At 40.2% G+C, this 27,095-nt stretch overlaps 1 protein-coding gene across 1 annotated transcript; it reads left to right on the top strand.

The window, feature by feature from the left end:
• Positions 1-4,458: 4,458 nt before the first annotated feature.
• Positions 4,459-17,641, top strand: LOC138966013 (restin homolog). The gene is made up of 10 exons (XM_070338103.1): positions 4,459-4,692; positions 9,360-9,711; positions 10,073-10,357; positions 10,649-10,795; positions 11,165-11,249; positions 12,898-12,937; positions 13,202-13,416; positions 14,648-14,821; positions 15,380-15,526; positions 16,345-17,641. Exons 2-10 carry the CDS (start codon positions 9,532-9,534, stop codon positions 17,547-17,549), a joined length of 2,478 nt encoding a protein of 825 aa, XP_070194204.1. The 5' UTR covers positions 4,459-4,692; positions 9,360-9,531; the 3' UTR covers positions 17,550-17,641.
• The last annotated feature ends 9,454 nt before the right edge of the window (positions 17,642-27,095 follow it).

Below are 27,095 nucleotides of genomic sequence, written 5' to 3'. Positions count from 1 at the left end.
ACAATGACAGTTCAGTTAAATAAAGCGTTGAACACATTATATGTATTTTAATTTTTACCAATCTGTCACTCTGTGAATGTGAAGCTGGTGTGAGTGTGATATTTAACACATTACTTTTGATTTGTACCTAATCTCTGCCTTTGTTAGCTCCAGTAGGTGTGTTTTCAACAGTTTTGTTCAATTTTGTGAAACGTTACTGTTTTGAGACAAACCAGACACATATTTTTCCGTTTAGGACAGCTGGGCTCAACATATTAACTTTGTTGACTAAACAAAGGAGCCATTACACAGATACACACTCATTCTGACAATCACTCACCAGATTCTTCACAATTAAGAAATGTCTCAGATAAGACACACGCAAGCTTTAAAAAAAAAAGTCTTAAGAACAAAAACGTTACTGCAACAACAATGTATTTATTAGTTCTTACTAAAATCACATGCTTCAATAAAAAAAAAGCATAAACTGTACAGACATGCTAACCAGCACTGATTAAGGCACACACTTGGAGTCAAAAAGCTATGGCATCAACATAAGCAGTGTTGAATCTGTTTCAAATTGCACACTTCAGTCAAAAAGCTATGGCATCAACATATGCAGTGTTGAATCTGTTTCAAATTGCACACTTCAGTCAAAAATCACATGTCTGACAATGAGTGAATTAGTGTTTCCAATCAATGAACGGTAACTGTTTACATATAAAAACTGACAAAAAAGTGAGAAAAAAAAGAAAAGAACTGTACACACACACACACTTGGCATCAGATCTCAAAATCAAATAAGGAATAGTGTTGAGTCTTGAAAATGCTTTGAATTATACACACTTGAGCCAGGAAGCAAAAAAAGGAACTACACTCATGCCAGCCAGCACAAGTCATACAGATACTGTACACAAGTCAAATCAATACTGTGTTTCAGGTTTGGCATCCACATAAACAGTTTTGTTTCTGTTTTAAATCACACACTTGTCAATAAACTATACAGACATGCTAACCAGCATTGATTAAGGCACACACTTGAGTCAAAAAGCTATGGCATTAACATAAGCAGTGTTGAATCTTGTTTCAAACTGCACATTTCAGTCAAAAAGCGAGTGAATCGGTGTTTCAATCATTAGCAAAATTAATACTGCTGTTGAGGTTTGGAATCAATGAACAATAACTGTTCACACATCAATACTGTCAAAGTGTAAAAAGAAAAGAACTGTACATGCACCCACATACTAAGCATCATATCTCAAGATCAAATAAGGAACAGTGTTGAGCCCTTGAAAATGTTTTCAATAATACACACTTCAGTCAGAAAGCAAAAACAAACAAGTCGCGTAAGGCGAAAATACAACATTTAGTCAAGTAGCTGTCGAACTCACAGAATGAAACTGAACGCAATGCCATTTTTCAGCAAGACCGTATACTCGTAGCATCGTCAGTCCACCGCTCATGGCAAAGGCAGTGAAATTGACAAGAAGAGCGGGGTAGTAGTTGCGCTAAGAAGGATAGCACGCTTTTCTGTACCTCTCTTTGTTTTAACTTTCTGAGCGTGTTTTTAATCCAAACATATCATATCTATATGTTTTTGGAATCAGGAACCGACAAGGAATAAGATGAAAGTGTTTTTAAATTGATTTCGACAATTTAATTTTGATAATAATTTTTATATATTTAATTTTCAGAGCTTGTTTTTAATCCGAATATAACATATTTATATGTTTTTGGAATCAGCAAATGATGGAGAATAAGATAAACGTAAATTTGGATCGTTTTATAAATTTTTATTTTTTTTTTACAATTTTCAGATTTTTAATGACCAAAGACATTAATTAATTTTTAAGCCACCAAGCTGAAATGCAATACCGAAGTCCGGGCTTCGTCGAAGATTACTTGACCAAAATTTCAACCAATTTGGTTGAAAAATGAGGGCGTGACAGTGCCGCCTCAACTTTCACGAAAAGCCGGATATGACGTCATCAAAGACATTTATCAAAAAAATGAAAAAAACGTATGGGGATTTTATACCCAGGAACTCTCATGTCAAATTTCATAAAGATCGGTCCAGTAGTTTAGTCTGAATCGCTCTACACACACACACGCACACACGCACACACGCACATACACCACGACCCTCGTTTCGATTCCCCCTCGATGTTAAAACATTTAGTCAAAACTTGACTAAATGTAAAAAGTAACTACACACATTCCTGCCAGCACAAATCAGATAGATACATAAGTAAAATTAATACTGTTTTTCTGGTTTGGCATCCACAGAAGTTATGTTTCTGTTTTTCCTGTTGATTTTTTTCAGCCACGCTCTCCTTCTTTTCTCCAGTAAATCTCGGTGTCTTCCTCCAGCGTCGACTTTCGGAATTCTGAAAAATGCAAGAGCATTTTCCTTGTTGCTTCGGCTTGTGCAACCGATTATGCAACAAGTATTCACCATCTTGAATTAATTTAGCCAAATCGTCGACGCAAATACGGAATCGCCGCAGCGAAACTTCGCGATCGGCACCACGCTTCCATGTTTTCGCTAAGGCGGCGCGGTGGCTTCTTGCCCTCCAAGCCCCGGTGCGCACGAAGTGATGACGTCAATAGGGAGACCTCCATTGAGGAGTCCCAGAGACATAACCTTAATTCGTATGTTTTTAAAAAATCAATTTTTAAAATGCTCCAGACCTATTTTATTTTGTCTTTATCGCTTTGCAAAAGAGTTCAGAAGTATTGCAAGACATTGGAACGGGTGTGCTGTAAGGTAAATAAGCCATATCCCTCTACTTATGAAACTGAATTACTTCTCCTGTATAAGGTCTCACCGAGATTCTTCTACACTAATCGTCATAAAAAAACTGTACACACTTTCCAAGAATTTGTGTGTGCGTTTAAACAAGTGCCTGAGAACAGCCATTGTTGAAACTGTATTAGATTTTAAGGGTAAATTGAAGCTTTAATTTTTTTAAATGCATGCTAATTTTAATTTTGTGTGTGTTCGATCGGACAATTTTTAAATTTAAAACTCTTTCTGGTATGTCGCATAACAACAGAACTAATATCTCGTGTGTAGTTTACGACATGTGTTAGCACAAATCTCCGAAAGTTTGAAGGCAATGTGTTGGCGAGTTACTCAAATGTACCATTTTGTGTCTCATTACCCGCTAAAACGGCTTCAAAAACTGCCTTTTATGCCTTCTGAGAGGATTGACACCTACTTTATACATCGCTCAGCATGCCGTAGCGTCCATGGTAGACAAGATATATGAACAAAACTGACTGTTTTGGGTGCAGATGGGATTGTTCTGTCTAATGACATGCTAAACATGGTTCGATTTAGTTGTTCTGATTTGTTGTCGATTTTATCGCGGGAACCTTGATTTGGCGAATTTGATTTTGGGGGGTGTCTGTGTTGTAGGTTCCACTGTATCCACACTACGTCATGTAATCTAAATCTGTTCACTGAATAAGTTAGGTGAATAAACGGCCTTTCCAGTCATATAATTGGTTTTACGAAAAATGGCCTCATCAGAAAGATCTGCCCTCAAACGCATGTGTAACGTTTTTTTTATGACGATTAGTGCAGCGGGGCAGGATAACCAGACCATTAAAATAAATATATCAGTCAGCTGACAAGTGATTGGCACATTACAATGACGCGTTTGAAAGGGTCCCTGTTATTTGTTAGCGCCTCTCTCAAGGCTAACTATACTCAGAACAGCGCCAGTGTACCTGTAAATGTGTTCCACTCGGTAATCAAGTGGAATACCCCTGTAACAAAACACACTACTTATGCTCTTCTTTAGAAGCTCGGTGATGTCTGACCCGGCTCAACATCCGACCGCAATGGATTTTTTTCTTCCGTTTGTAGTTTGGCCACCTTGTGAAACACACATGACATGGCAAGCTTCTCTCATGTGAACCAGGACATTGGTTTATTGTTGTTAATTCGTCTCCAGAAATATGTTTTGTTTTAATCTTGTGTCGATACTATTTAACTCTGCCTCGTTATTAGCCATTGAGTATAACTGTTTTATCACCATTGTTTTATTGTTGTTCTTTGGCCATTTACGTTGAATGACTTGTTATACATTGACATTGATAGTTTTATTCTTCTTCTTCTTCGTCGTTCGCTAGATAGTTTTATTATAAGAACCTTTTTTTTTTTTTTTTAATTCCTATTAACTCGATGTTCTTTAACTATGTTTGTAAATTGTTAGAGGATCTTTTAGTAGAAGTGTTTAACTGTCGAAGCTGCTTTTACCTAAGAGACCGACTGTATATTGTGCTGTTGTACTTGTCAGACTTGATTGTACCAAGTCCTTCACATGTTGTAATGCGCTTAGAGCCAAATATTTTTGTTTTTTGTAAGGGATAGGCGCAATATAAATACACTTTATTATTATTATTATTATTGGTCCTTGTGACTCTGATAAACATCCTGATTGACATAATGTTCCGGTTACACAATGCACAATCAAAGTCGGCTTTGGATCTTCCCCGATCTCACTTTTAATATATTCTCGGAAAATCCCATGGGAGGTGTTTTCATTGATACCAGGAAGTATGTGGCCTGGACAGTCACGTATAAATGTGTGTTGCGTGTGTGTCAAATTGTAAAGCATTTAACGCGTGCTGGCGCTGTGTTTGTGTTGTTATCACATTCATTGCTGCAGTTTTCGTGTCGTCTGCTGCAGCGTGCACACTCAGGTAGGGGAGAGTTACTGATATCGTACCACTTAAGGACAAACAGCTCTATAACGCAACCATTTTATGCTAGGCACTTCAAATTGTCCATAAACACTCATCTCCTGTGCCTTCAACGTTCCGTATATTGTTTTCAATGAAAAAAACGCAAACTTGGTTTCAGTACGGATTTAAAAAAATCATCCAAATGGTACGAATTACAAGACCAGTTCTGTAATGCGTACCTGTCAGTCACTTATAACGTACTAGGGGTACGATATTAGTGACCTTGTGGTACAATATCAATAACTCGTGAAGCAGCGCTGAAGCCCATTCCGTTTGCAATGGCTGCCAGACATTTTTTCATGTCCTCTGATGTCCAGTTCGAGGGGGAAAGCATTTTTCTGAAACAACTTCAGGCTTCAGACTTCTTAATAAGTACTCCTAAATGGATCATTTGGCAATTAATAGGAGGTTGTGTCATCCTGCATATCGTACCAGAAGTCATTGTTATCGTACCACCGGTACTATATCAAGACTCTGGCTGGTACGATATGCGTGACTTCGGTAGGCTGGACAATAAGTAGATCTAGCCTTCTACATGTAAAGCAAAGGCCAATGACAATGTTTTGATCCAAATGCAGCCTACACTCAACAAGGTATTAATGTATAGTCAAGTTAATTTGCTCAGTGGTGTAGTCTTTGCATAGTCACACAAATTTGTCACTACGAAAATAACATCAAAATGCGAAAAAAGTGAATTTTTCGTTCTTGCTGGTGGTTTTCTCGCTAGCTGCCATGTTGACACCGGAAGAATGCTTCTTTCCTACGGGGTTCTCCCCACACTTCAGCAGGGGCTTCAGGCATTCGTCATTTCGCGGGAATGGGGGTGGTACGATATGGATAACAGGTACGCAATCAGTAACTCTCCCCTAAGTGGCCGTGTTTCACTTTGGTAGCTTGACGATTGTGGCAAAGAGAATGGACGACTTTATTTTCTTTCAGAATTGTCTGCAGTCACTCCAAAATGTTCAGTGAATTGGACAAGTGATAAGGCCAAATAAAAATATATGTTGGTCGAGGGTAACGTGACCAAAAAAGATAGGGTCGGTCGGTCGGCTTTTATTATTTATTTTTTCTTAACTTTTTTCGATTTTAAAGGAGGTTACTTCCCTTAGTCTCGGTATGGTTCGCCAAACGTTTTTGTTTTCTTGAGAAATCAAAAACAAGTTTTAGGGTCGGCGGGAAAAATATAAGGTCAGTCGGATTACCCTAAACCAACATAATATATTTTTATTTGGCCTAATGCTGCCATTTTTACTTTCTATTCATTCTGTCAGACACAGCAAATCGCTCACAGTTCTCGGCGTGTAGTGTCACTGAAGCGTTTCATTGCGAAAGCGTCCCAGTAAATGTACAGTGTACAGCCCTTTGCTTCGCGGAAGGTTTATGACTATTGTCACATATTCTAATTATCGCCATACAGATATTCATAGATAATCAGCTTGAAACGTATGCAGCCCTGTAATCTGTGAAATAAGATTACTGACTGTAGTCACACTTATCGCGTCCACACTAACATACCATAAGTGTGAGCTCGAGAGTGGGAAAAAAATAGTATACATTCTGCATTGAATGCCTTTACGATTTTGATTGTTTTCCTGTATCCAAAATGATCGCTGTAATATTAATCCAGGGCCTAGCATTGGAAAAAGTGAGTTCAGCTTACAAAGGCGGGGGTCTGGGGGCCGCAGGAGGCCCCCAGTGGGGTCCAGGGGCAAAGCCCCTTGTGGGGATTCGGGGCCCCGAGTTTGAAGATTTTTTTGAGATTTTTTTTTACCTAAAATGACCCCCCCCCCCCCCCCCAAAGAAGATTGAGCAACTAAATTATGCCTTCACCAACAAGCAAAACACAGACAGAAAACAAGAAAACTGACAATCTTGTGTTATTTGGCCTAAAAGTGCCATTCCCACTTCCAGGAATACCTGGATTCTTTGTCACTGAATGGCTGACCACGTTCAACAATGTCCCTTCGAGACATTATTTCAAGTTTAGAGCCACAAAACACCGGTGTCACGGCGTGAGTTTACACTGTCCTGAGTTTACGCAGTGGCCCCAATGCGCGTGCGTCGAAATATGCGTCACTTCCGCTATCGTGAATTTGCCGAACTCGAAGCCGGTTGTTTTCACTTTGAGTAAGGAAGGTGTCAATCACGTTTTTAGTGATCATAACCCGCACGATGAAACATTTCGCTGATCAGATGCTTTCTTTAAAACATTTTCTCCGAAATCACACGCACCGAGGCAGAAACAAAATACAAAAAAAAATACAGAACAGAAGAAAACAGAACAGAACCCCACCCAAAAACACCCACCACACTGGGGCGCATTTTGATTTTGGCAACTAGAGGAAGCATTTCTGATTCCGAACATATCCAGCTTTATGTGTGGTTTTTTTTAAACACAAACATGAAAAAGGTGACTAAAACAATCTCTACGAGGGAGCATATAATTATAAATAGTCCAAGGTAACAAACACAAAACCATCGATTCCCACTATTCTAAAATTCAAATCTAATCTAAATTTGTTGAGAAAAAAATCTACACCTTTTCTTCCAACACTCGCAGACCACTGACAAACACAAACCCATCGATTTCCCACTGAATTCTTTGATACAGTGGCAAACGCGATCGGCGAAACAAAGACGGTCACCGTGGCAACCTCAAAAATGCTTTGGTAAATTCACATCATCATAAACTCACGACGCTGTAGGCGTCGTGAATTTGGTCAGGAAGTGACGCATATTTCGACGCACGCGCATTGGGGCCACTGCGTAAACTCAGGACAGTGTAAACTCACGCCGTGACACCGGCACAAAGCATGCTCGCGCGATGCCAGAGGAAGTGCGTGCTCAAGCAAACTGTCAAACCGATTGAGAATTGAACCGAACGGCGCACAAAACGAAAGCTGGGACCGTTTGGGAATAACAGGTTTTTGCATTTCTTCTTCTTCTTCTTCCATTTAATGCCCAGGGTCAACATTCTGACTATTAGTGGCGCATTGAGACTTAATGCCGTGTGAGATGGAATTTTTTTAACTTTATTCCAAGTCCCACGGGTATTTGATGGACATTTTTATCTATGCCTATACAATTTTGCCAGGAAAGACCCTTTTGTCAATCGTGGGATCTTTAACGTGCACACCCCAATGTAGTGTACACAAAGGGACCTCGGTTTTTCGTCTCATCCGAAAGACTAGCACTTGAACCCACCACCTAGGTTAGGAAAGGGGGGAGAAAATTGCGGCCTGACCCAGGCCTGAACACGCAACCTCTCGCTTCCGAGCGCAAGTGCGTTACCACTCGGCCACCCATTTCGGCGCCAGTACACCAAATCGAGTTCCACGTACTGGAGATGTTATTTCGGCGTAAAGTACGCCGAACGGCTTACAATGCTAGGCCCTGTTAATCTTTACGTAGGGCACCTAGGGTGTTCAAAAGCGGTCAGTGTGTAAATGAAAGGGTGTTTGTACTGTGTGTAAAAGCCTGACAGTATCCGGTTCAAGTGCCTTTTAAGAGAGAGAGAACAAACACGACACTCCATCTCAGTGTGACAGGGGAGTATCATGTGATCCGCTTAAGATCAAAATGGGAAACGTTTGTTGTTGTGCAAGATCCCTTTCACATTTAGGTCACGGTTCATATTGATCAAAAAGTGTAAAGATCCGGCTACTCTCATATTAAATACACCAGAAGGTCTAATCAGGCTATCGAGTTGCTCAACGCCGAGATCATGCAGTGCAATATATGGTTTGTGTGATACTGTCAGTTGCTCAAATATAATTTATTTCAAAGCTTGGTAACAGAGCGGTGGATTCCGCAACTGTGGTGATAATGCATTATTATTGCTGCAGAGTTCACGACGCCGGAAAGCCATTTAAATTTGGCTATTTGTGATGGCAAACCTAAACTTGCAGGAATACCTTTGCGGGTGCGCGTGTTTCGTTTAACCCTTTTGTTAAGAAGGGCCTATTTACTGTTCATTTCCAGCTTAGATTTTAAGGAAGACATTGATATAGATAGATGACAAGGAAGAGGAATTTGATACTACTTTGCTTTTTTTCATGCAACGTTTTATAGGACAGTTTATTTTTCTAATTTATTTTTTACATTGATTAATACAAATAACAATGTAATGATTTTTAATGTGTGTGTGAGTGTGTGGAGGGGGGGGGCGGGGGGTGTGTGTGTGTGTGTGTGTGTGTGTGTGTGTGTGTGTGTGCGTGCGTGTATGTGTGTGTTTGTGTGTGCATATATGTGCTTGTGTGAATGAAGTAGTTTGATGAATGTGAGAGTTATATGTTCTACATATATGTGATCAGTATGTGACTAGCCCCGGTCTCCCCTATGTGACTGATATATGAGTGAAATGAAGGTGTGTGGGACTGGTCCTGCGATTATTTTAATTTTCTTTACATTTATTCTTTTACGTGACGTGTTCACATTTACTGTGTTTCTATGAGTTACGAGCCTGAAGAAATAAAAAAAAAACACTCATATTCTCAGATGATAACAATTGTATTGTATTGTACTGTTTTGTATCGTATCTCAACTGTCTAGATTTTCTTCTGTTATATTCGAGTTTCACTATCAACCCACTGTTAACAAAACACATATTTGTACTTACACAGATGCCAAACGTATAGGCCTACGTTACGCACATGTAGGCCTATTACATGTACCTGCCTGTTCTTGATGTTACCACACGTACAGGCCTACGTTACGCACCTCTGTTACATGTACCTGCCTGTTCTTGATGTTACCACACGCTGATATTTGAGGGGTAAGGTGTCTGAACATTTCATGGAAGAAATGGCGTCTTCTCTGAAACGTACCGGACCAACCACACGATTGCAACTACAAAGCATTTACAGTCACTTGCAGAAAACCGCAGATGTCGTCAAACGAATGCAGGACTTCATTCGTGAATCAAGTCGCCCCGTTATTCCTGAACATATGCCTGCCAGGGAAGACAAACTTCGGGTAATGTTGTGTCTGTTCCTCGTCTGCTGATATTTGCTGTCAGAATAACTCATAGAGAATACTACATAGCTTGCAGTGTCATACAACGTTTACACGAGTTGCTTTTTAAAATATTGAAATGTGAGCATGACGTTTGTCTCGTTGACTTTGTCTTTTCGTGAAGTAAAGAATTTTGTATGAGGTCTCAGCCTTTTTGACCTAACCTCGTTTACATGATACATGTATATAAATACGTGTGGCGAGATGGTATTTAGGATAATTTACTTTTCGTCTTTCCGCTCTGAAAGAATGTTGCTGACAGCAGACCCTCGTACGATGACAACGTAACCGAGCATCTTTAATATTTTATTCTTTTGGTCAGAATATGCTGAAGGAATACAAAGAGCACGAATCTCACACGCTTGGCCTACAACAAGAAGTAGAAAGGGCCATGGGGAATTGTCCAAAAGAAGATCTGAAGAAACTGTCTGAATATCACACCAAGCTGTTCAAGATGGAGACGTTCGCCAAGATCGGGGACATGCTTGTAGCACGTGCAGCAGTGTACGAGGAATGGAGGACACACAGCGAAGGTCACAACGCATCAAAGGCTCAGCTGCAGGAGATACGGGATCGGCTTTCAACGTCCGACGTTCAGACTGAGGAGGTTAGTTTTGTTGTAGCTGCTCAGTACAGGGACACCTTTTCATCGTGTGTCCCCCCCCCCTTTTTTAATTTTTTTTTTTACCTGGAAGGGAGCTAAGTAGGTTGAGGTGTGGGGAAGCCTTCTGATGTTAACACTTTCCAGTTTACGCTTATCTCAAGTTTTCCGAAAATCCCCAAACAAAGACAGGAACAAAATAATTAATGAGACACTGAGCTTGAAAACAGAAACATCCCTGCACCCAATTAATGCTGTTAACCAAAGATGGATGCATTGTCTTCCACTTCGTGGCAGGTATTCCACATGATGGCAGAAGTCCAGGTGCTGCTCGGCAAAAGGAGGGAGGAGGCAACGTCACTCAGTGTACGCATGAAATCAAGACAACTCTGTATCAAGGATCCACTGACCAAGAGATGCAATTCGCTCCAGGATAATATTCAGGTGAATATAATATATATTATACTCGTATGTTAAGACAGTTTTGCTTGTGTAAACGATTTAGCTCGCCAGCGTTTTCAAAGCCATCTCTCCACTTATAAACATACAAAAACCCAACAGCTTCTTCCTGATGAGAGGAATGGTGTTCTCATATGTAAAAGCCTTGGCAGATGTGTGATCGTAAGCAGAAGACACAGAAACATCAGCTTTAATATCTCCAAAAAAATCATGCCAGCTTTGTTAATTAAAATAAATGTATCTTATCTATTCTTTTTGTCATAATTATATTGTTAAACTTTATGCAATACAAAAGAGCATTTTATGAAACTTTACTATTTGTTTTTTAATGTACGGAGGCGTCTGAATGTGCAGGAGCTGGAAGGACTGAGTGGCGAGTTGGAGAGCATGGCACAGACAGCATTGCCGCCTGTACTTCGCACACTCGGAACACCAGCTGGTCATTTGTCGCTTTACCACACACCTTTTCGGAATACAGATATAGATTATTGTTTTGCTCAGAGTATCATTTCTGTGTCATAGGAAGAAAAGAAGGCTCGTTATTCAACACTAAAGCACAGACTCTACGAAAGAGTCAACGAGATACATCAAATAAGACATGCTTAAACATAGAACTTCCTTAGCTCATAACTTTAGACGAAGTGTGTGTTCGCGTCTGAATGTTTTTCATAAAGCTGAGTGAAAGACTCATAATTACAAAATAGAAACAAACAAGTCGCGTGAAGCGATATAAAAACATTTAGTCAAGCTGTCGGCATCAAAATAACAGATAAACACTATAAACAGTCATCGCCGAGACTATATTTAAGATAGTCTCGACTAACCACACCCAAAAATAGAGACGGGTCACGGCTCGTCTCCGAGTATCATCCGGGTAGCGTGGAAACGCAGTACTTACCTATTTCAATCAATCAATCAATCAATGAGTCTTATATCGCGCATATTCCGTGGGTACAGTTCTAGGCGCTCTGCAGTGATGCCGTGTGAGATGAAATTTTATACGGCCAGTAGATTGCAGCCATTTCGGCGCATATTTACCTTTCACGGCCTATTATTCCAAGCCACACGGGTATAGGTAGACAATTATTAACTGTGCCTAAGCAATTTTGCCAGGAAAGACCCTTTTGTCAATCGTGGGATCTTTAACGTGCACACCCAATGTAGTGTACACGGGGGGAGGTTCGGACACCGAAGAGAGTCTGCACACAAAATTTCCGCCGAACCTGGGATCGAACTCACGCTGACAGCGGCCAACTGAATACAAATCCAGCGCGATACCAACTGAGCTATATCCCCGCCCAATTTCCTGTCATTCTGAGCACAGTTTTAGAGTAAACAAGACATATGTATATATTTTTGAATTCAGGAGAAATTGAGGAATACGATGCAATCATTTTTAAATCTGTTAGTGAAAATTCGATTTTAATGACAACTTTAATTGGCAAACTAATTAACTAGTTTTTAAGCCTACAAGCTGAAATGCAATACCATAGTCCGGGCTTCGTCGAAGATTACTTCACCAAAATTTCAACCAATTTGGTTCAAAAATGAGGGCGTGACAGTGCTGCCTCAACTTTCACAAAAAGCCGGATATGACGTCATCACGGACATTAATGGAAAAAAAATCTGGGGATATTATACCCACAAACTCTCATGTGAAATTTCATGAAGATTGGTCCAGTAGTTTTCTCTGAATCGCTCTACACACACACACACACACACACCGTGACACAGACACACACACACACACACACACACACACACACACACACACACACACACACACACACACACACACACACATGCATACACACATACACACATACACCACCACCCTCGTCTCGATTCCCCCCGTCTATGTTAACAATTTTAGTCAAAACTTGACTAAATGTAAAAACATAAAAAGTTGAGATATGCGCAAAAAACAAAACGTTTTAAAATAGAAGTATTCCTTTGTGAACACACTTTGACCAGAGTGTGATATGATATTATATATAGTTCTTCTAGCAAAATCAGCAGTGAAGGAGTGTAATATTCTAAAATCTTGAACAGAGACTTTCAAAAGTAATTATTTGTATTGTCCACAGGTTACCGACATGATTCTCCTGAGCGCCTCCTGCGCAGAAGGTAAGCTGTCACAGAAAGGGGCATAAACACTTTGGATAAATTCTTCAATTGAACTTAAAATAAGTTTGCATTGTTCTGTCTTACACGGCGCAGCATATGCCTGTGTACGTGTGCATATTTGTGCAAGGTCCAACCTTCACAACTCGTTTAACATGTCAACTCGGCTACAATGCTCACATTCAGACAATATTGCCTTTCGCTCTGAACCAGCTACTATCTTTGACGATTGCAACTTTCTCAGACTATCGATTTCAACTTTTTCAGTCCATCTGCGCGTGGGAGCCGAAAACATCGTGATGGTCGCATTTTCCGGGTCACACTACGCATAAGTGACGTTGCCGACGACATCGAAATAGCCCTGTGCAGGCTTGCATCCCCGTCTTCAAGCGGTAGCTCTGGTCTTGTCCACGCCGGTTCAGCCCATACAGAGCACCATTCAGCCCATACAGAGCACCATTCAGCACCGCACCAACACGCAGGTAGTTCGTGATCTGCTGTCATGTTGGGTTTATTCATTTGCTCTGCAGCATCGTTGAGGTTTTTGTTTTTGAAAGATGTTTGACTGACCACTGAAATTTAACCGTTCTAACCTTGTGATACAGACCGAACAATCAAGTGAACAGATTTCCATTTCTCTTGACCCAGAAGTGCATTCTATGCCTGTGCTTGACCCAGAAGTGCATTCTATGCCTGTGTTTGACCCAGAAGTGCATTCTATGCCTGTGCTTGACCCAGAAGTGCATTCTATGCCTGTGCTTGACCCAGAAGTGCATTCTATGCCTGTGCTTGACCCAGAAGTGCATTCTATGCCTGTGCTTGGCCCAGAAGTGCATTCTATGCCTGTGCTTGACCCAGAAGTGCATTCTATGCCTGTGCTTGACCCAGAAGTGCATTCTATGCCTGTGCTTGACCCAGAAGTGCATTCTATGCCTGTGCTTGGCCCAGAAGTGCATTCTATGCCTGTGCTTGACCCAGAAGTGCATTCTATGCCTGTGCTTGACCCAGAAGTGCATTCTATGCCTGTGCTTGACCCAGAAGTGCATTCTATGCCTGTGCTTGGCCCAGAAGTGCATTCTATGCCTGTGTGACCCAGAAGTGCATTCTATGCCTGTGCTTGACCCAGAAGTGCATTCTATGCCTGTGTGACCCAGAAGTGCATTATATGCCTGTGTGACCCAGAAGTGCATTCTATGCCTGTGCTTGACCCAGAAGTGCATTCTATGCCTGTGCTTGACCCAGAAGTGCATTCTATGCCTGTGCTTGACCCAGAAGTGCATTCTATGCCTGTGCTTGACCCAGAAGTGCATTCTATGCCTGTGCTTGACCCAGAAGTGCATTCTATGCCTGTGTTTGACCCAGAAGTGCATTCTATGCCTGTGCTTGACCCAGAAGTGCATTCTATGCCTGTGCTTGACCCAGAAGTGCATTCTATGCCTGTGTTTGACCCAGAAGTGCATTCTATGCCTGTGTTTGACTCAGAAGTGCATTCTATGCCTGTGCTTGACCCAGAAGTGCATTCTCTGCCTGTGCTTGACCCAGATCTAGGAGTGCATTCTATGGCTGTGCTTGACCTTACTGATCTGAGCCCTTTTTCACAGTACAGGACATTCTTCCCTCCTTACAGTTCGACAAAACTAAAACGTATTGTACGTCGTTTGGCATGACTGATTAAACATAAACTTGTTTTCTGTATTCGTGTATTCTTGTCAGATTCAGCAGACAGCAGCCAGAACAGCGAACCCTCAGTTTCATGTCAGTCTCAAGAAGAGGACACCCCAGCAGCCGTCAACACACCTTCCTCGCAGCAACACTCTACGTCAGGGACGGGTGCCCACTGTCCCCTCAACATTGGCCATGTCAACAAAGTTGCTATAACCGTTCATGGTAATTTTGTTCCTTCCATGATTGATTAACATTTAGAGGGCTGGAAAAATAGAATAAATAATACACAACATCTGAGATCGGTCATTTGGGCAGAATTTGAAATCCATTACTGTTTTCGATGATCTGAAGATCCATAACATGTCATAGTCATGTACCTGAGCCTGTCATAGTCATGTACCTGATCCATAACATGTCATAGTTATGTACCTGAGCCTGTCATAGTTATGTACCTGAGCCTGTCATAGTTATGTACCTGAGCCTGTTGTCTGTTTTGCTCGTACATTCGGAAAAAGACAAAAGTAGTTCCTGTGTGTTTCAGAATCAGTTATTTTTGAATGAGATGCATTATGACAACATTAAATCTCTATCTGTTTGCCAGGCTACAGAAGTACTCAAATACCGTCGCAGTTCCCAGCATAAAAGGAAGAGTCAGCCATGTGTTTCCACAATTTATCTCACAGCCAGTGTACAGTGAAATATGCCTGCAACATTAACCCCCAGCCATGGTTAAACCATCATCGTAACTTGTGAATGGACGCTTCAAATGTGTTTGTGCAGAAAGCGTACGTGAGGACAGTCCACGCTTACCGGAGGAGGACGATAGTGTCTTTGACTCAAACTCACTTCCGGTTTCCCCTACTTCCAGGCTGCCTGGACTTCCTGTGAACATTGGCCGCGCTGACACAGTCGCCATCAACATGACAAGTGAGCTGAACACGATTAAATAGTTTGCAAATTCCCTTTAAACGAAAAGAGAACATATTGTCATAACTCATACTTTGAGGGTCATGCTTTAGGATAGAGTGGATACATTTTATTGGAATTCAATATTTGATCAATTTAAGTAAACCGAGTACAGATACATTCGTGTTTTCGTGGAAATCCTCAACAGTATATGACAAAGAATATCAAAGTTATTGATATATTGGAAAACCAGAGTTGATTATAGTGAAAGACAATTAAGGCCATGCTATATTACAACGTACACTTCAATACAATACAATACAATACAATACAATACAATACAATGCAATGCAATCCAATACAATGCGATACGATACGATACGATACGATACAATACAATACGATACGATGCGATGCGATGCGATGCGATGCGATGCGATGCGATGCGATACGATACAATACAATACAATACAATACAATACAATGCAATACGATACACTACGATACGATACGATACAATACAATACAATACAATCATATATCAATACTTTATCATCTCAAAACGGCAAATGGAATTGTGGCTTACATATGCACAGCATGAACACAGAACAACATTTAAACACAACAGTATACACTCCTCTCTACACACGACAAACAAGCATATAAAGGATTAAAAAATGACAAAGAGTACCTGACGTTTTTTTGATGGTATTTTCACCGTCAGGAAAACGTTTTACGGACTGGTGATTATTTTGTTGTCAAGAAAAAGACGGCTAGACTGAATATTTGCATTAAAATAAATATTCTGACAAAACTTTGAAAATATATCTTGTCTTCAGATGCTACTGCTCGTTTCGACTGGAGTGAAACGTCCAAAGAAACTTCACAGCAACAACAGCAGGACAAGGGTCGGATTAGAAAAATACAGGATGACATCAGGAGACTGTCACAGAAGATTGAAACAGACATAGAGAACCGAACAGATCGTCACACAGAGCTAATTTCCCAAATGGATCAGCTAGTGAAAGACAGACAGAAGGAAGAAGAACACTTGAGAAAGCTGACAGAAAAAGAATGCGTTGTGATCTATTACCTGCGACCCAAGGAAGAGGACGTAAAGACTCTGCGTGACCGCCACACATCTCTTCAAGACAAGGAGTTGACGATTCTTGCTGATGCGCTCTACAAGCGATTCACCATCCGTCTCCTGGCCATCTCACAAGACTTCGTCTTTTTTCTGGATGTGCCCCACACTCAGGCCCAAGCGCTCATCACAAACCTATCCGCGATACTTGAAATGATACAGGAAATCTTACTCAAAGATTTCGACCTCACTGTTGCCTGGCAACCACTCAGTGTGTGCAACCCATGGGACGTCTGGAGGATGGGTATGCATCAACAGCAGCAGCATCAGCAACAACAGCAACAACAGCAACAGAAAGGATCGAGGAAAAACAACGAAGGAGACAACTGGAGACGCAAAACGACCAACGTTCAGTGCACCATACAGCGTTTAGAAGCCCTCCTACGACAAGAACAGCAGCAGATCCAAACAAAGGAAACCCAGATCCAAACAAAGGAAAACCAGATCCAAACAAAGGAAACCCAGATCCGAACAAAGGAAACCCAGATCCAAGCGCTTCAAAGCAAGGTGTCCGAGAATGCAGAACAACAATTTACTGTTGAGAAGGAGAAAAAAGAAGGTGCTTTAAAAGACGAGCTGATCCAGGAGCTTCAATCCAGACTCGCCGACATGAAAGACCTGCAGGTCCATCTGGAAAGAGAACAGGAGAACGTCGCTGCCAGTCATTGCCTGATACAAGAGCTGAAAGCCAGGCTGCAAGAGGCGGCTTCTGTTCAGGCTCAGCAATGCAAGGAGAGAGACGAGGAGCGAAGAGAGAAAAACAAGGAGGTGGGAAAGTTCATACAGCTGATCAAAGATCTGGATGGAAGGAATGCAAAACTTGAAAAACAGCTGCAAGAAGAACGAGATGCTCGACAACAACTTGAAGAGGGGGAGAAAAGGAAAGCTCTTTACAACTAGCTGCCCAACAGTAAAAGAGCCGCGTGGAAAATGAAGAATTGTCTGTTGAGAATGATACTTAAATAAAACGTAAATAAAAGCAATGAAAATAATATTGAACTTCACTTCTGCAGAGGATTGGCCATTTTAAGCGTTGATGCGTTTTTTTTAATTGCATGTATTCCATCACCCACACAAGGGAAGTAAACCTAGCCCAATACAGCGCATGCTATTTCACTATTTGGGTGCGTTCATTTCGTTGTTTACTTCTGCCTCAAAACATTATGATTGTGTGATCGGGTGGAGTGGAAAGGGGAAAATAGGCCAGGAAGCATAAATGAGACGCCAAGACAGAGGTTGCGATAACGTGACTTTTACTTAACGTATACCAGAAAGCAAACACCAGAAAGCAGTGTCTGATGACACATGAAAAGAAAAGAAAACATAATATAAGTACATGGCATAACAAGTAAAACGCACCATTCATACCAATGCATCCTAACCATACATACATTCCACAATAAACCTATGAATGTATGACTGTATCATTTGTCAAAATAATCAAGACAAATATAGACAAGTAACAATACAGCCAAAATCCTGCAGACACAGCATTCTCTGAAAGAGAATCCACAGTGAGTTAAACAACTCCACAACAGCTAATGTCAAGGGAAGTAACCAACATATCTTCCCTTAGGCCTAAGCCTTGCATTGGAAAATGCTCTACATAAATTAACCAACTGCATGAACCGCAACTGCAAAATAATTGTTATTATTAAGTATGTTCATCGCCATGAAGACACATCTTCATCGAGTTGAATAATAACGACAAGAATAAGAAAGATAACTCAGGCATGGGGTAAGCGCAAGCTCCCATGCTTCAAAATGAAGCGTTAGACAACAGTCTATAACTTCACAGGGAAGCGTGACTAAATCATATCGCCTTAGATTAAAAGTCTGTTTTGCATCTATGCGACTGCACAAAATGTCAGGTTGTTTCAGTCGCAAAGTTCTTCTGTAGGCAAGCGCCTTTAAAGTGCAACATGAGAATTAATAGTTGAAATGTGCATCAGCCTGTAGACAATATCTTCCTATTGTCTGAAATCTTAACTCAGAAGATCTCTATCATTCTCATGCCTGAATTCATCAAACTCATGATACGAGTTCATTACCCAAAATATATGTGTCAACCATAATTCCCGTTCATCAATTGTAGGGGTTTCTGCGCCTAAATCGTAAATAGGTAGCTTTACGGGCCAATGGCACTGAGGGCTTAACTTTGGGCTTTTAACCGACTACTACTCAGACTTTACTGATCTCCAGAAATAATATGTGATAAAATGGGGAGAAATGGCAACGATACACATGGGTCTTCTCGACATCAAATATTAGAAGTTATCAACGCTCAATTTCAGCGTCAAAATGTACTTATATGCAAACATCATAGCATCAAATGAAACATAAGAATAAAGCATAAGGAATGAATACAGCATAAGGAATGAATAAAGCATTTAGTTACTTACAGATTCTCCCCAGCTAGTGAGCACACTTGAAACAGTAAACACAAGAGCACAGGTATCGGAATTTAACACCACACGTCGACCGATTACAACTTCGCGACAAATTTGGTCAGCACTTCGACACTTTCACGACAACAACATATGAGCAGCACCCAGCTCACTCGATGATCGGTCTCACTAAACGCGTCTGCTGATCTAGCCTAATGCTCTCTTTTAAAGACAGGTCAACTCCGATTCCCAATAGCCAATAGGAAAGATACCCGGTGTCAGACAACGGGGGGCGTTCTACTTAAGATTTCCTGCCCAATGAAAAGGGATCGTTACCGAGGCATGAAGCCGTGTTGGTCGGGTGTCACGCACCGGAAATATTACGCACACCGGATAAGGCTCATTAGATTACAACCAGTTACAAAGAAGGGGGGGGTAAGAGACTAAAACCTCCAAGCCACCTGGCATCTTCTATGATGTACCCTGTCAAAAGAAATGACACCCACTTGACAAAACGCCGTCCAACGATACCCAGACAGTCTGGCGGCACATTACATAACGACCACCTAAATCTGGGATAAGAGGTTAGAAAGGAATCCGGTCAAGAGTCTTCCCTACGATAGTAAACACACAATACTCCTAGCGGGAGACACAACTTGGGTCAGGGGAAGATAATAGACAGGGGAGGCAACTGAGTCGGGCAGGAGATAATTACACAAAAAAAGACTAGGTACGCCACTTGGCTACAATTGTAGAAGGTGAAACGTCCGTGGATAACATGTCGACTTTCGTGTGTTTTCCCTTTGTTTTATAGCTGTGCAATACCTCTAGGTTTCACGACTGGAAAAACAAGACTGCAGAAATATGTTATATGATATAAAATACTTGTTGCCACATACTTTTTATATTTAGTCAAGTTTTGACTAAATATTTTAACATCGAGGGGGAATCGAAACGAGGGTCGTGGTGTATGTGCGTGTGTGTGTCTGTGTGTGTGTGTGTGTGTGTGTAGAGCGATTCAGACTAAACTACTGGACCGATCTTTATGAAATTTGACATGAGAGTTCCTGGGTATGAAATCCCCGAACATTTTTTTCATTTTTTTGATAAATGTCTTTGATGACGTCATATCCGGCTTTTCGTGAAAGTTGAGGCGGCACTGTCACGCCCTCATTTTTCAACCAAATTGGTTGAAATTTTGGTCAAGTAATCTTCGACGAAGCCCGGGGTTTGGTATTGCATTTCAGCTTGGTGGCTTAAAAATTAATTAATGACTTTGGTCATTAAAAATCTGAAAATTGTAAAAAAAAATAAAAATTTATAAAACGATCCAAATTTACGTTTATCTTATTTTCCATCATTTGCTGATTCCAAAAACATATAAATATGTTATATTTGGATTAAAAACAAGCTCTGAAAATTAAATATATAAAAATTATTATCAAAATTAAATTGTCCAAATCAATTTAAAAACACTTTCATCTTATTCCTTGTCGGTTCCTGATTCCAAAAACATATAGATATGATATGTTTGGATTAAAAACACGCTCAGAAAGTTAAAACAAAGAGAGGTACAGAAAAGCGTGCTATCCTTCTTAGCGCAACTACTACCCCGCTCTTCTTGTCAATTTCACTGCCTTTGCCATGAGCGGTGGACTGACGATGCTACGAGTATACGGTCTTGCTGAAAAATGGCATTGCGTTCAGTTTCATTCTGTGACTTCGACAGCTACTTGACTAAATATTGTATTTTCGCCTTACGCGACTTGTTTTTCTTCTCTATGTTTTTAGACATGAATTGACTGGTTTGCATTTTTTGGGTTCTATCCGATCTCGTAAAACCATATGTTCAGTATATTCTATGTTTTATAAATCCTTTTGCAGTTCTGTTTGATTTGTTTGAATAATGTTACCCCACCTTCAAAAGCTTGGTATCATCAGAGACTGAAGTATGCACTTTACAGTCACTGGTATCACTGTAGCCTAACACCATCTTCTTTGTATCATTTTACTCAGCTTATATCAACTTCGTGGTAACGTTTAAACTTGAAATTAATGTTATATGACTTCAAACTCACATCACTTTTATCCTCGCACCAAGTTTTCGTGATCATTTTATCCTAACATTAACTTCCGAGCATACTTTTACCCTGATATCATCTTGTTCTTACACCAGCATCAACGTGTTGATATTATAGTATCCTACCATTTAATGGTTGGTATCACTTTACACTGAAGTCAAATCAACTTGTTGGTATCACTTTACACTGAAGTCAAATCAACTTGTTGGTATCACTTTACACTGAAGTCAAATCAACTTGTTGGTATCACTTTACACTGAAGTCAAATCAACTTGTTGGTATCACTTTACACTGAAGTCAAATCAACTTGTTGGTATCACTTTACACTGAAGTCAAATCAACTTGTTGGTATCACTTTACACTGAAGTCAAATCAACTTGTTGGTATCACTTTACACTGAAGTCAAATCAACTTGTTGGTATCACTTTACACTGAAGTCAAATCAACTTGTTGGTATCACTTTACACTGAAGTCAAATCAACTTGTTGGTATCACTTTACACTGAAGTCAAATCAACTTGTTGGTATCACTTTACACTGAAGTCAAATCAACTTGTTGGTATCATTTTACTCTGTCGTTAAATTATTCGTATCACTTTACACTGAAGTCAAATCAACTTGTTGGTATCACTTTACACTGAAGTCAAATCAACTTGTTGGTATCATTTTACCCTGTTTCCTCGGCACTCAAGTGGGCTTGACAATATAACTGGTATGACTGTAAAAGCAAAAGTAGGATGAGCGTTTGCAGATGTGATGTTTAATACTGTTATTTCCTAGGACAGTTTTAGCTGTGTTGTTTTTGTTTTCGATTTGTTATTAATGTTATACATTTCAAGATTTGGTCAGTTATACAAAGGCAGCTGCTTAGGTAGGCTAGCGAGGGGTTTGAGTATGAACAGAAATCCATGGCCGTTGTTTTTTCCTGTTATGTGTACACTTTTGCAGTTTCCTGTCCGCAAATAGTATTATACACTGGTATTTGAGGCTGTGTAATATAAACATTATTACCCACTCCTTTGTCATATGCGTGGCATTAAAGTGAATAAGTGTGGTTGTAATGCGTAATTGAATTATACTTTGTAGACAACGAAAGTGACTACTGTCTGTCGTAAAAGCTGAAATACTCTCACACAACAATCTCGCACAACAATATCACACAACAAGCTCACACAACAATATCACACAACAAGCTCACACAACAATATCACACAACAAGCTCACAGAACAATATCACACAACAATCTCGCACAACAATATCACACAACAAGCTCACACAACAATATCACACAACAATATCACACAACAAGCTCACACAACAATATCACACAATATCACACAACAATATCACACAACAATATCACACAACAATATCACACAACAATATCACACAACAAGCTCACACAATACCACACAAGCTCACACAACAATATCACACAACAAAGCTCACTGACACAACAATATCACACAACAAGCTCACACAACAATATCACACAACAATATCACACAACAAGCTCACACAACAGGAATATCACACAACAATATCACACAACAATATCACACAACAAGCTCACACAACAATATCACACAACAATATCACACAAGCTCACACAACAATATCGCACAACAAGCTCACACAACAATATCACACAACAAACTCACACAACAATATCACACAACAAGCTCACACAACAATATCACACAACAATATCACACAAAAAACCATAATAAGGATGCAATTCGGTGGCTTCGCTTTTTCTTGTCCATTTAGCAAACAAAATCTCATTTTGTGCACAAAGAAGCATGCTGGACCATGGAGCCTCTGGGTGTGTCAGTGTGCAAGTTAAACGTTTCTCTTGTTCCACGTAAAAGTATGCACGTGTCTGTGATGACTATGACGAGCAGGTTTACATGGCACGACAGGAACCTTTAACGAGGAATGATAGTTTATAGATGATGACAGTTCCTAGTTTACACTGTTACCCATCAGCACACTCCGGTCACGAAACTCCTTCTCGGTTTAACAAATTCAAAATGTGTGCAAATATAAAATATTCTAAATTTAAATAACGTTTCTACATCATTTGCACAGGTATGGCTAATAAAGAATCAATTTGTGTCTGCAGCCAGAATCGGCCATGTTGCAGACAGACAAGCACAACAAGAGGCAGAAAAGCAGGACAGGCAGACAGACAGACAATTACATAAAACGAGCATTACAACAGACGCTGGCATATATATACATTAACAGTGGGGCATCGAGAGACAGACACGGTACGCATGCACGCTCGCTTGCACACACCAAACAACCTCACACACACACAGATACAAAGACACACTAATAAACACACACATACAAACACGCACGCAAGCGCCTATCCACCGATCCACACACACTCACACACACACTCGCACCACCAACACACAGACATAGTGATACGCACGCAAGCACACACACACACAAACACACACACACACACACACACACTCACACACACACTCGCACCACCAACACACAGACATAGTGATACGCACGCAAGCACACACACACACAAACACACACACACACACACACACACTCACACACACACACACACACTCACACACACACTCGCACCACCAACACACAGACATAGTGATACGCACGCAAGCACACACACACACAAACACACACACACACACACTCGCACCACCAACACACAGACATATTGAGACGCACGCAAGCACACACACACACACACACACACACACACACACACACACACACACACACACACACAAAGAGAGAAGAGGAAGACCCACTGACAAGGTATCTTTCTTTCTTTATTTGGTGTTTAACGTCGTTTTCAACCGTTCTAGGTTATATCGCGACGGAGGGAAGGGGGGTGATGGAATGGAGCCACTTGTCAATTGTTTCTTGTTCACAAAAGCACTAATCACAAATTTGCTCCAGGGGCTTGCAACGTAGACAAGGTATCGAGGACAGACAATAAAGAAAGTCAAGTGTTATCTTTTTGAGACTCCAAGCTACCTTCTTGAAAATGAGCGGGTTCTCGTGACCGAGATAATTTACAACACCCACATTCTACTGTGTTTACTCATGTTAACCTTTGTTATGTACTTACCAGGATTACTTAAAATAATCATTATATGCTTGAGTTAGTAATCTTAAAACCCATGTGTTGATTTTGTCATGATAAAAATTGAATAGAGTACGTGCTATTGCAGATACAGCAAGTCGCGTTGAAATCACAAACTGACGACGAAATTGTGGAAAAAAAGTGTGACACGAGTTCATGATGGCTCAGGGGTAAATAAACCACGAAATCTGGTTTGTGGTTTACGCAAGCTAAATAGCCATTAAACGAATGTCATTTGATGCTGTTATAAATGCTATTGCAAGTGTGTTCCATAAGGATAGAATTGTTTTTTTCGTGAGAAGATTTAAATCGTTCTGTAAACCATTTGAGGCAGACTGGGCCTTTAACAACCCGTTGATAAGGCCGTGTGACTTTCTATTACTTTTTTCTGTGAAAAGAAAACATTTTACGCCGAGTTGAATTGACGGTGTGTGTGTGTGTGTGTGTGTGCGTGCGTGTATGTGTGTGTGTATGTGTGTGTGTGCGTGTATGTGTGTGTGTGCGTATGTGTGTGCGTATGTGTGTGTGTGCGTGTATGTGTGTGCGTGTGTGTGCGTGTGTATATGTGTGTGTGTGTATGTGTGTGTGCGTGTGTGTGTATGTGTGTGTGTATGTATGTGTGTGTGCGTGTGTGTATGTGTGTATGTGTGTGTGTGTGTGCCCACACGGAGGCATCTAGATTTATTCCCCTTGTATTCTAAAAAAGAAACAATCGCAAGCACAACGAAGAAATCAAAACACGCCCTCAAATGAAGAGCTCCTTTTAATTCTCAAAGGATTTTTTGTAGAAAGCTTGAAAGGCCCATTAATACTTTATACAGTGAACATGTCTCACACTACGCATAGACGAAAATAATGAATGTAATTCCCAGAAGTAAAAGTTACCATACTACCAAAAACTGTTCTTAGCATATAACAACGTCATGTCCCAAAATAGCCACTATACTACTGGGCAGTCATAGAAAGTGAGTCGGGCTGTCAAGAGGGTCAAATGTCACTTTTGGGTCTCTGATTTCCGAACAAAAAATAAATCAGGATAAATGTTAAAGTTCTAGGTCTTTTACAATGCAAACGGCTTTGTTTTGTTTTTAAATGGGAAGGGCGAGTCAAACGGAAACAATTGCTGACAATGGAGGCCGCCGTCTTGGTATAAACAACAAGTCGCGTAAGGCGGAATTACTACATTTAGTCAAGCTGTTGAAATCACAGAATTAAACTGAACGCACTGCATTTTTTATTTTACCGAGACAATACTGCTTCGTCAATCCCCGCGGCAGTTGTCCCTTGCAACACGAAGTGAAATTGACGAGGCAGAATAGCGCAATAGCGTACTGCAGTAAGCAGGAAAGCACGCTTTTCTGTATTCATTTAAACTTTCTGAGCTAGTTTTGAATAAAACATACTATATCTATATGTTTTTGGAATCAGGAAATGAAGAATAAGATGAAACCATCTTTTGAATCGATTTTTTTACATTTTAATCGTAGCACTAATTAACCTATTTTCGTTAATTGTGATCACATTTTAAGAGTAAACATAACATATGTATATATATTTTTAGATTCAGAAATTGATGAAAAATACGATGCAATCAATTTTGAATCTGTTTGCGACAATTTCATTTTTATGACAACTTTAATGAGCAAACTCATTAATTACTTTTTAATCCTCCACGCTGAAATGCAATACTAAAGTCCGGGCTTTGTCGAAGATAAATTGACCAAAATTTCAACCAATTTGGTTACAAAATGAGGGCGTAACAGTGCCGCCGCAAGTTTCACTAAATGCCGGATATGACGTCAGCGAAGACATTCATCGAGAAAAAGAAAAAATGGTCTGGGGATATCATACCTATGAACTCTTATGTGAAGTTTCATGAAGATCGGTCCGGAAGTTTTCTCGGAACTGATCTACACACACACACACACACACACACACACACACACATACACCACGACCCGTGTGTGTGCGTGCGTGTAGAGCGATTCAGACCAAACTACTGGACCGATCTTTATGAAATTTGACATGAAAGTTCCTGGGTATGATATCCCCATACGTTTTTTTTCATTTTTTTGATAAATGTCTTTGATGACGTCATATCCGGCTTTTCGTGAAAGTTGAGGCGGCACTGTCACGCTCTCATTTTTCAACCAAATTGGTTGAAATTTTGGTCAAGTATTGTTCGACGAAGCCCGGACTTCGGTATTGCATTTCAGCGTGGTGGCTTAAAAATTAATTTATGACTTTGGTCATTAAAAATCTGAAAATTGTAAAAAAAAAAATTCTTTTATAAAACGATCCAAATTTACGTTCATCGTATTCTCCATCATTTGCTGATTCCAAAAACATATAAATATGTTATATTTGGATTAAAAACAAGCTCTAAAAATTAAATATATAAAAATTATTATCAAAATTAAATTGTTGACATCAATTTAAAAACACTTTTATCTTATTCCTTATCGGTTCCTGATTCCAAAACCATATAGATATGATATGTTTGGATTAAAAACACGCTCAGAAAGTTAAAACGAAGAGAGGTACAGAAAAGCGTGCTATCGTTCTCAGCGCAACTACTACCCCGCTCTTCTTGTCAATTTCACTGCCTTTGCCGTGAGCGATGGACTGACGATGTTACGAGTATACGGTCTTGCTGCGTTGCATTGCGTTCAGTTTCATTCTGTGAGTTCGACAGCTACTTGACTAAATGTTGTATTTTCGCCTTACTTGTTATATTCTCAAGTCCCTTGTGATATTTAATAAAAAAATGGTTACATTGGAAATTACACTTCAAAAATAGCCACACGAAACTTTAGGCTTGATTCGTGTTGAACATGCA

The sequence above is a fragment of the Littorina saxatilis genome, linkage group LG5 (assembly GCF_037325665.1).
Source record: "Littorina saxatilis isolate snail1 linkage group LG5, US_GU_Lsax_2.0, whole genome shotgun sequence".
In the NCBI taxonomy this organism is placed as follows: domain Eukaryota; kingdom Metazoa; phylum Mollusca; class Gastropoda; order Littorinimorpha; family Littorinidae; genus Littorina; species Littorina saxatilis.
Note: the sequence above shows the minus strand (reverse complement) of the source record. Positions and strands in the feature narration are given on the sequence as shown.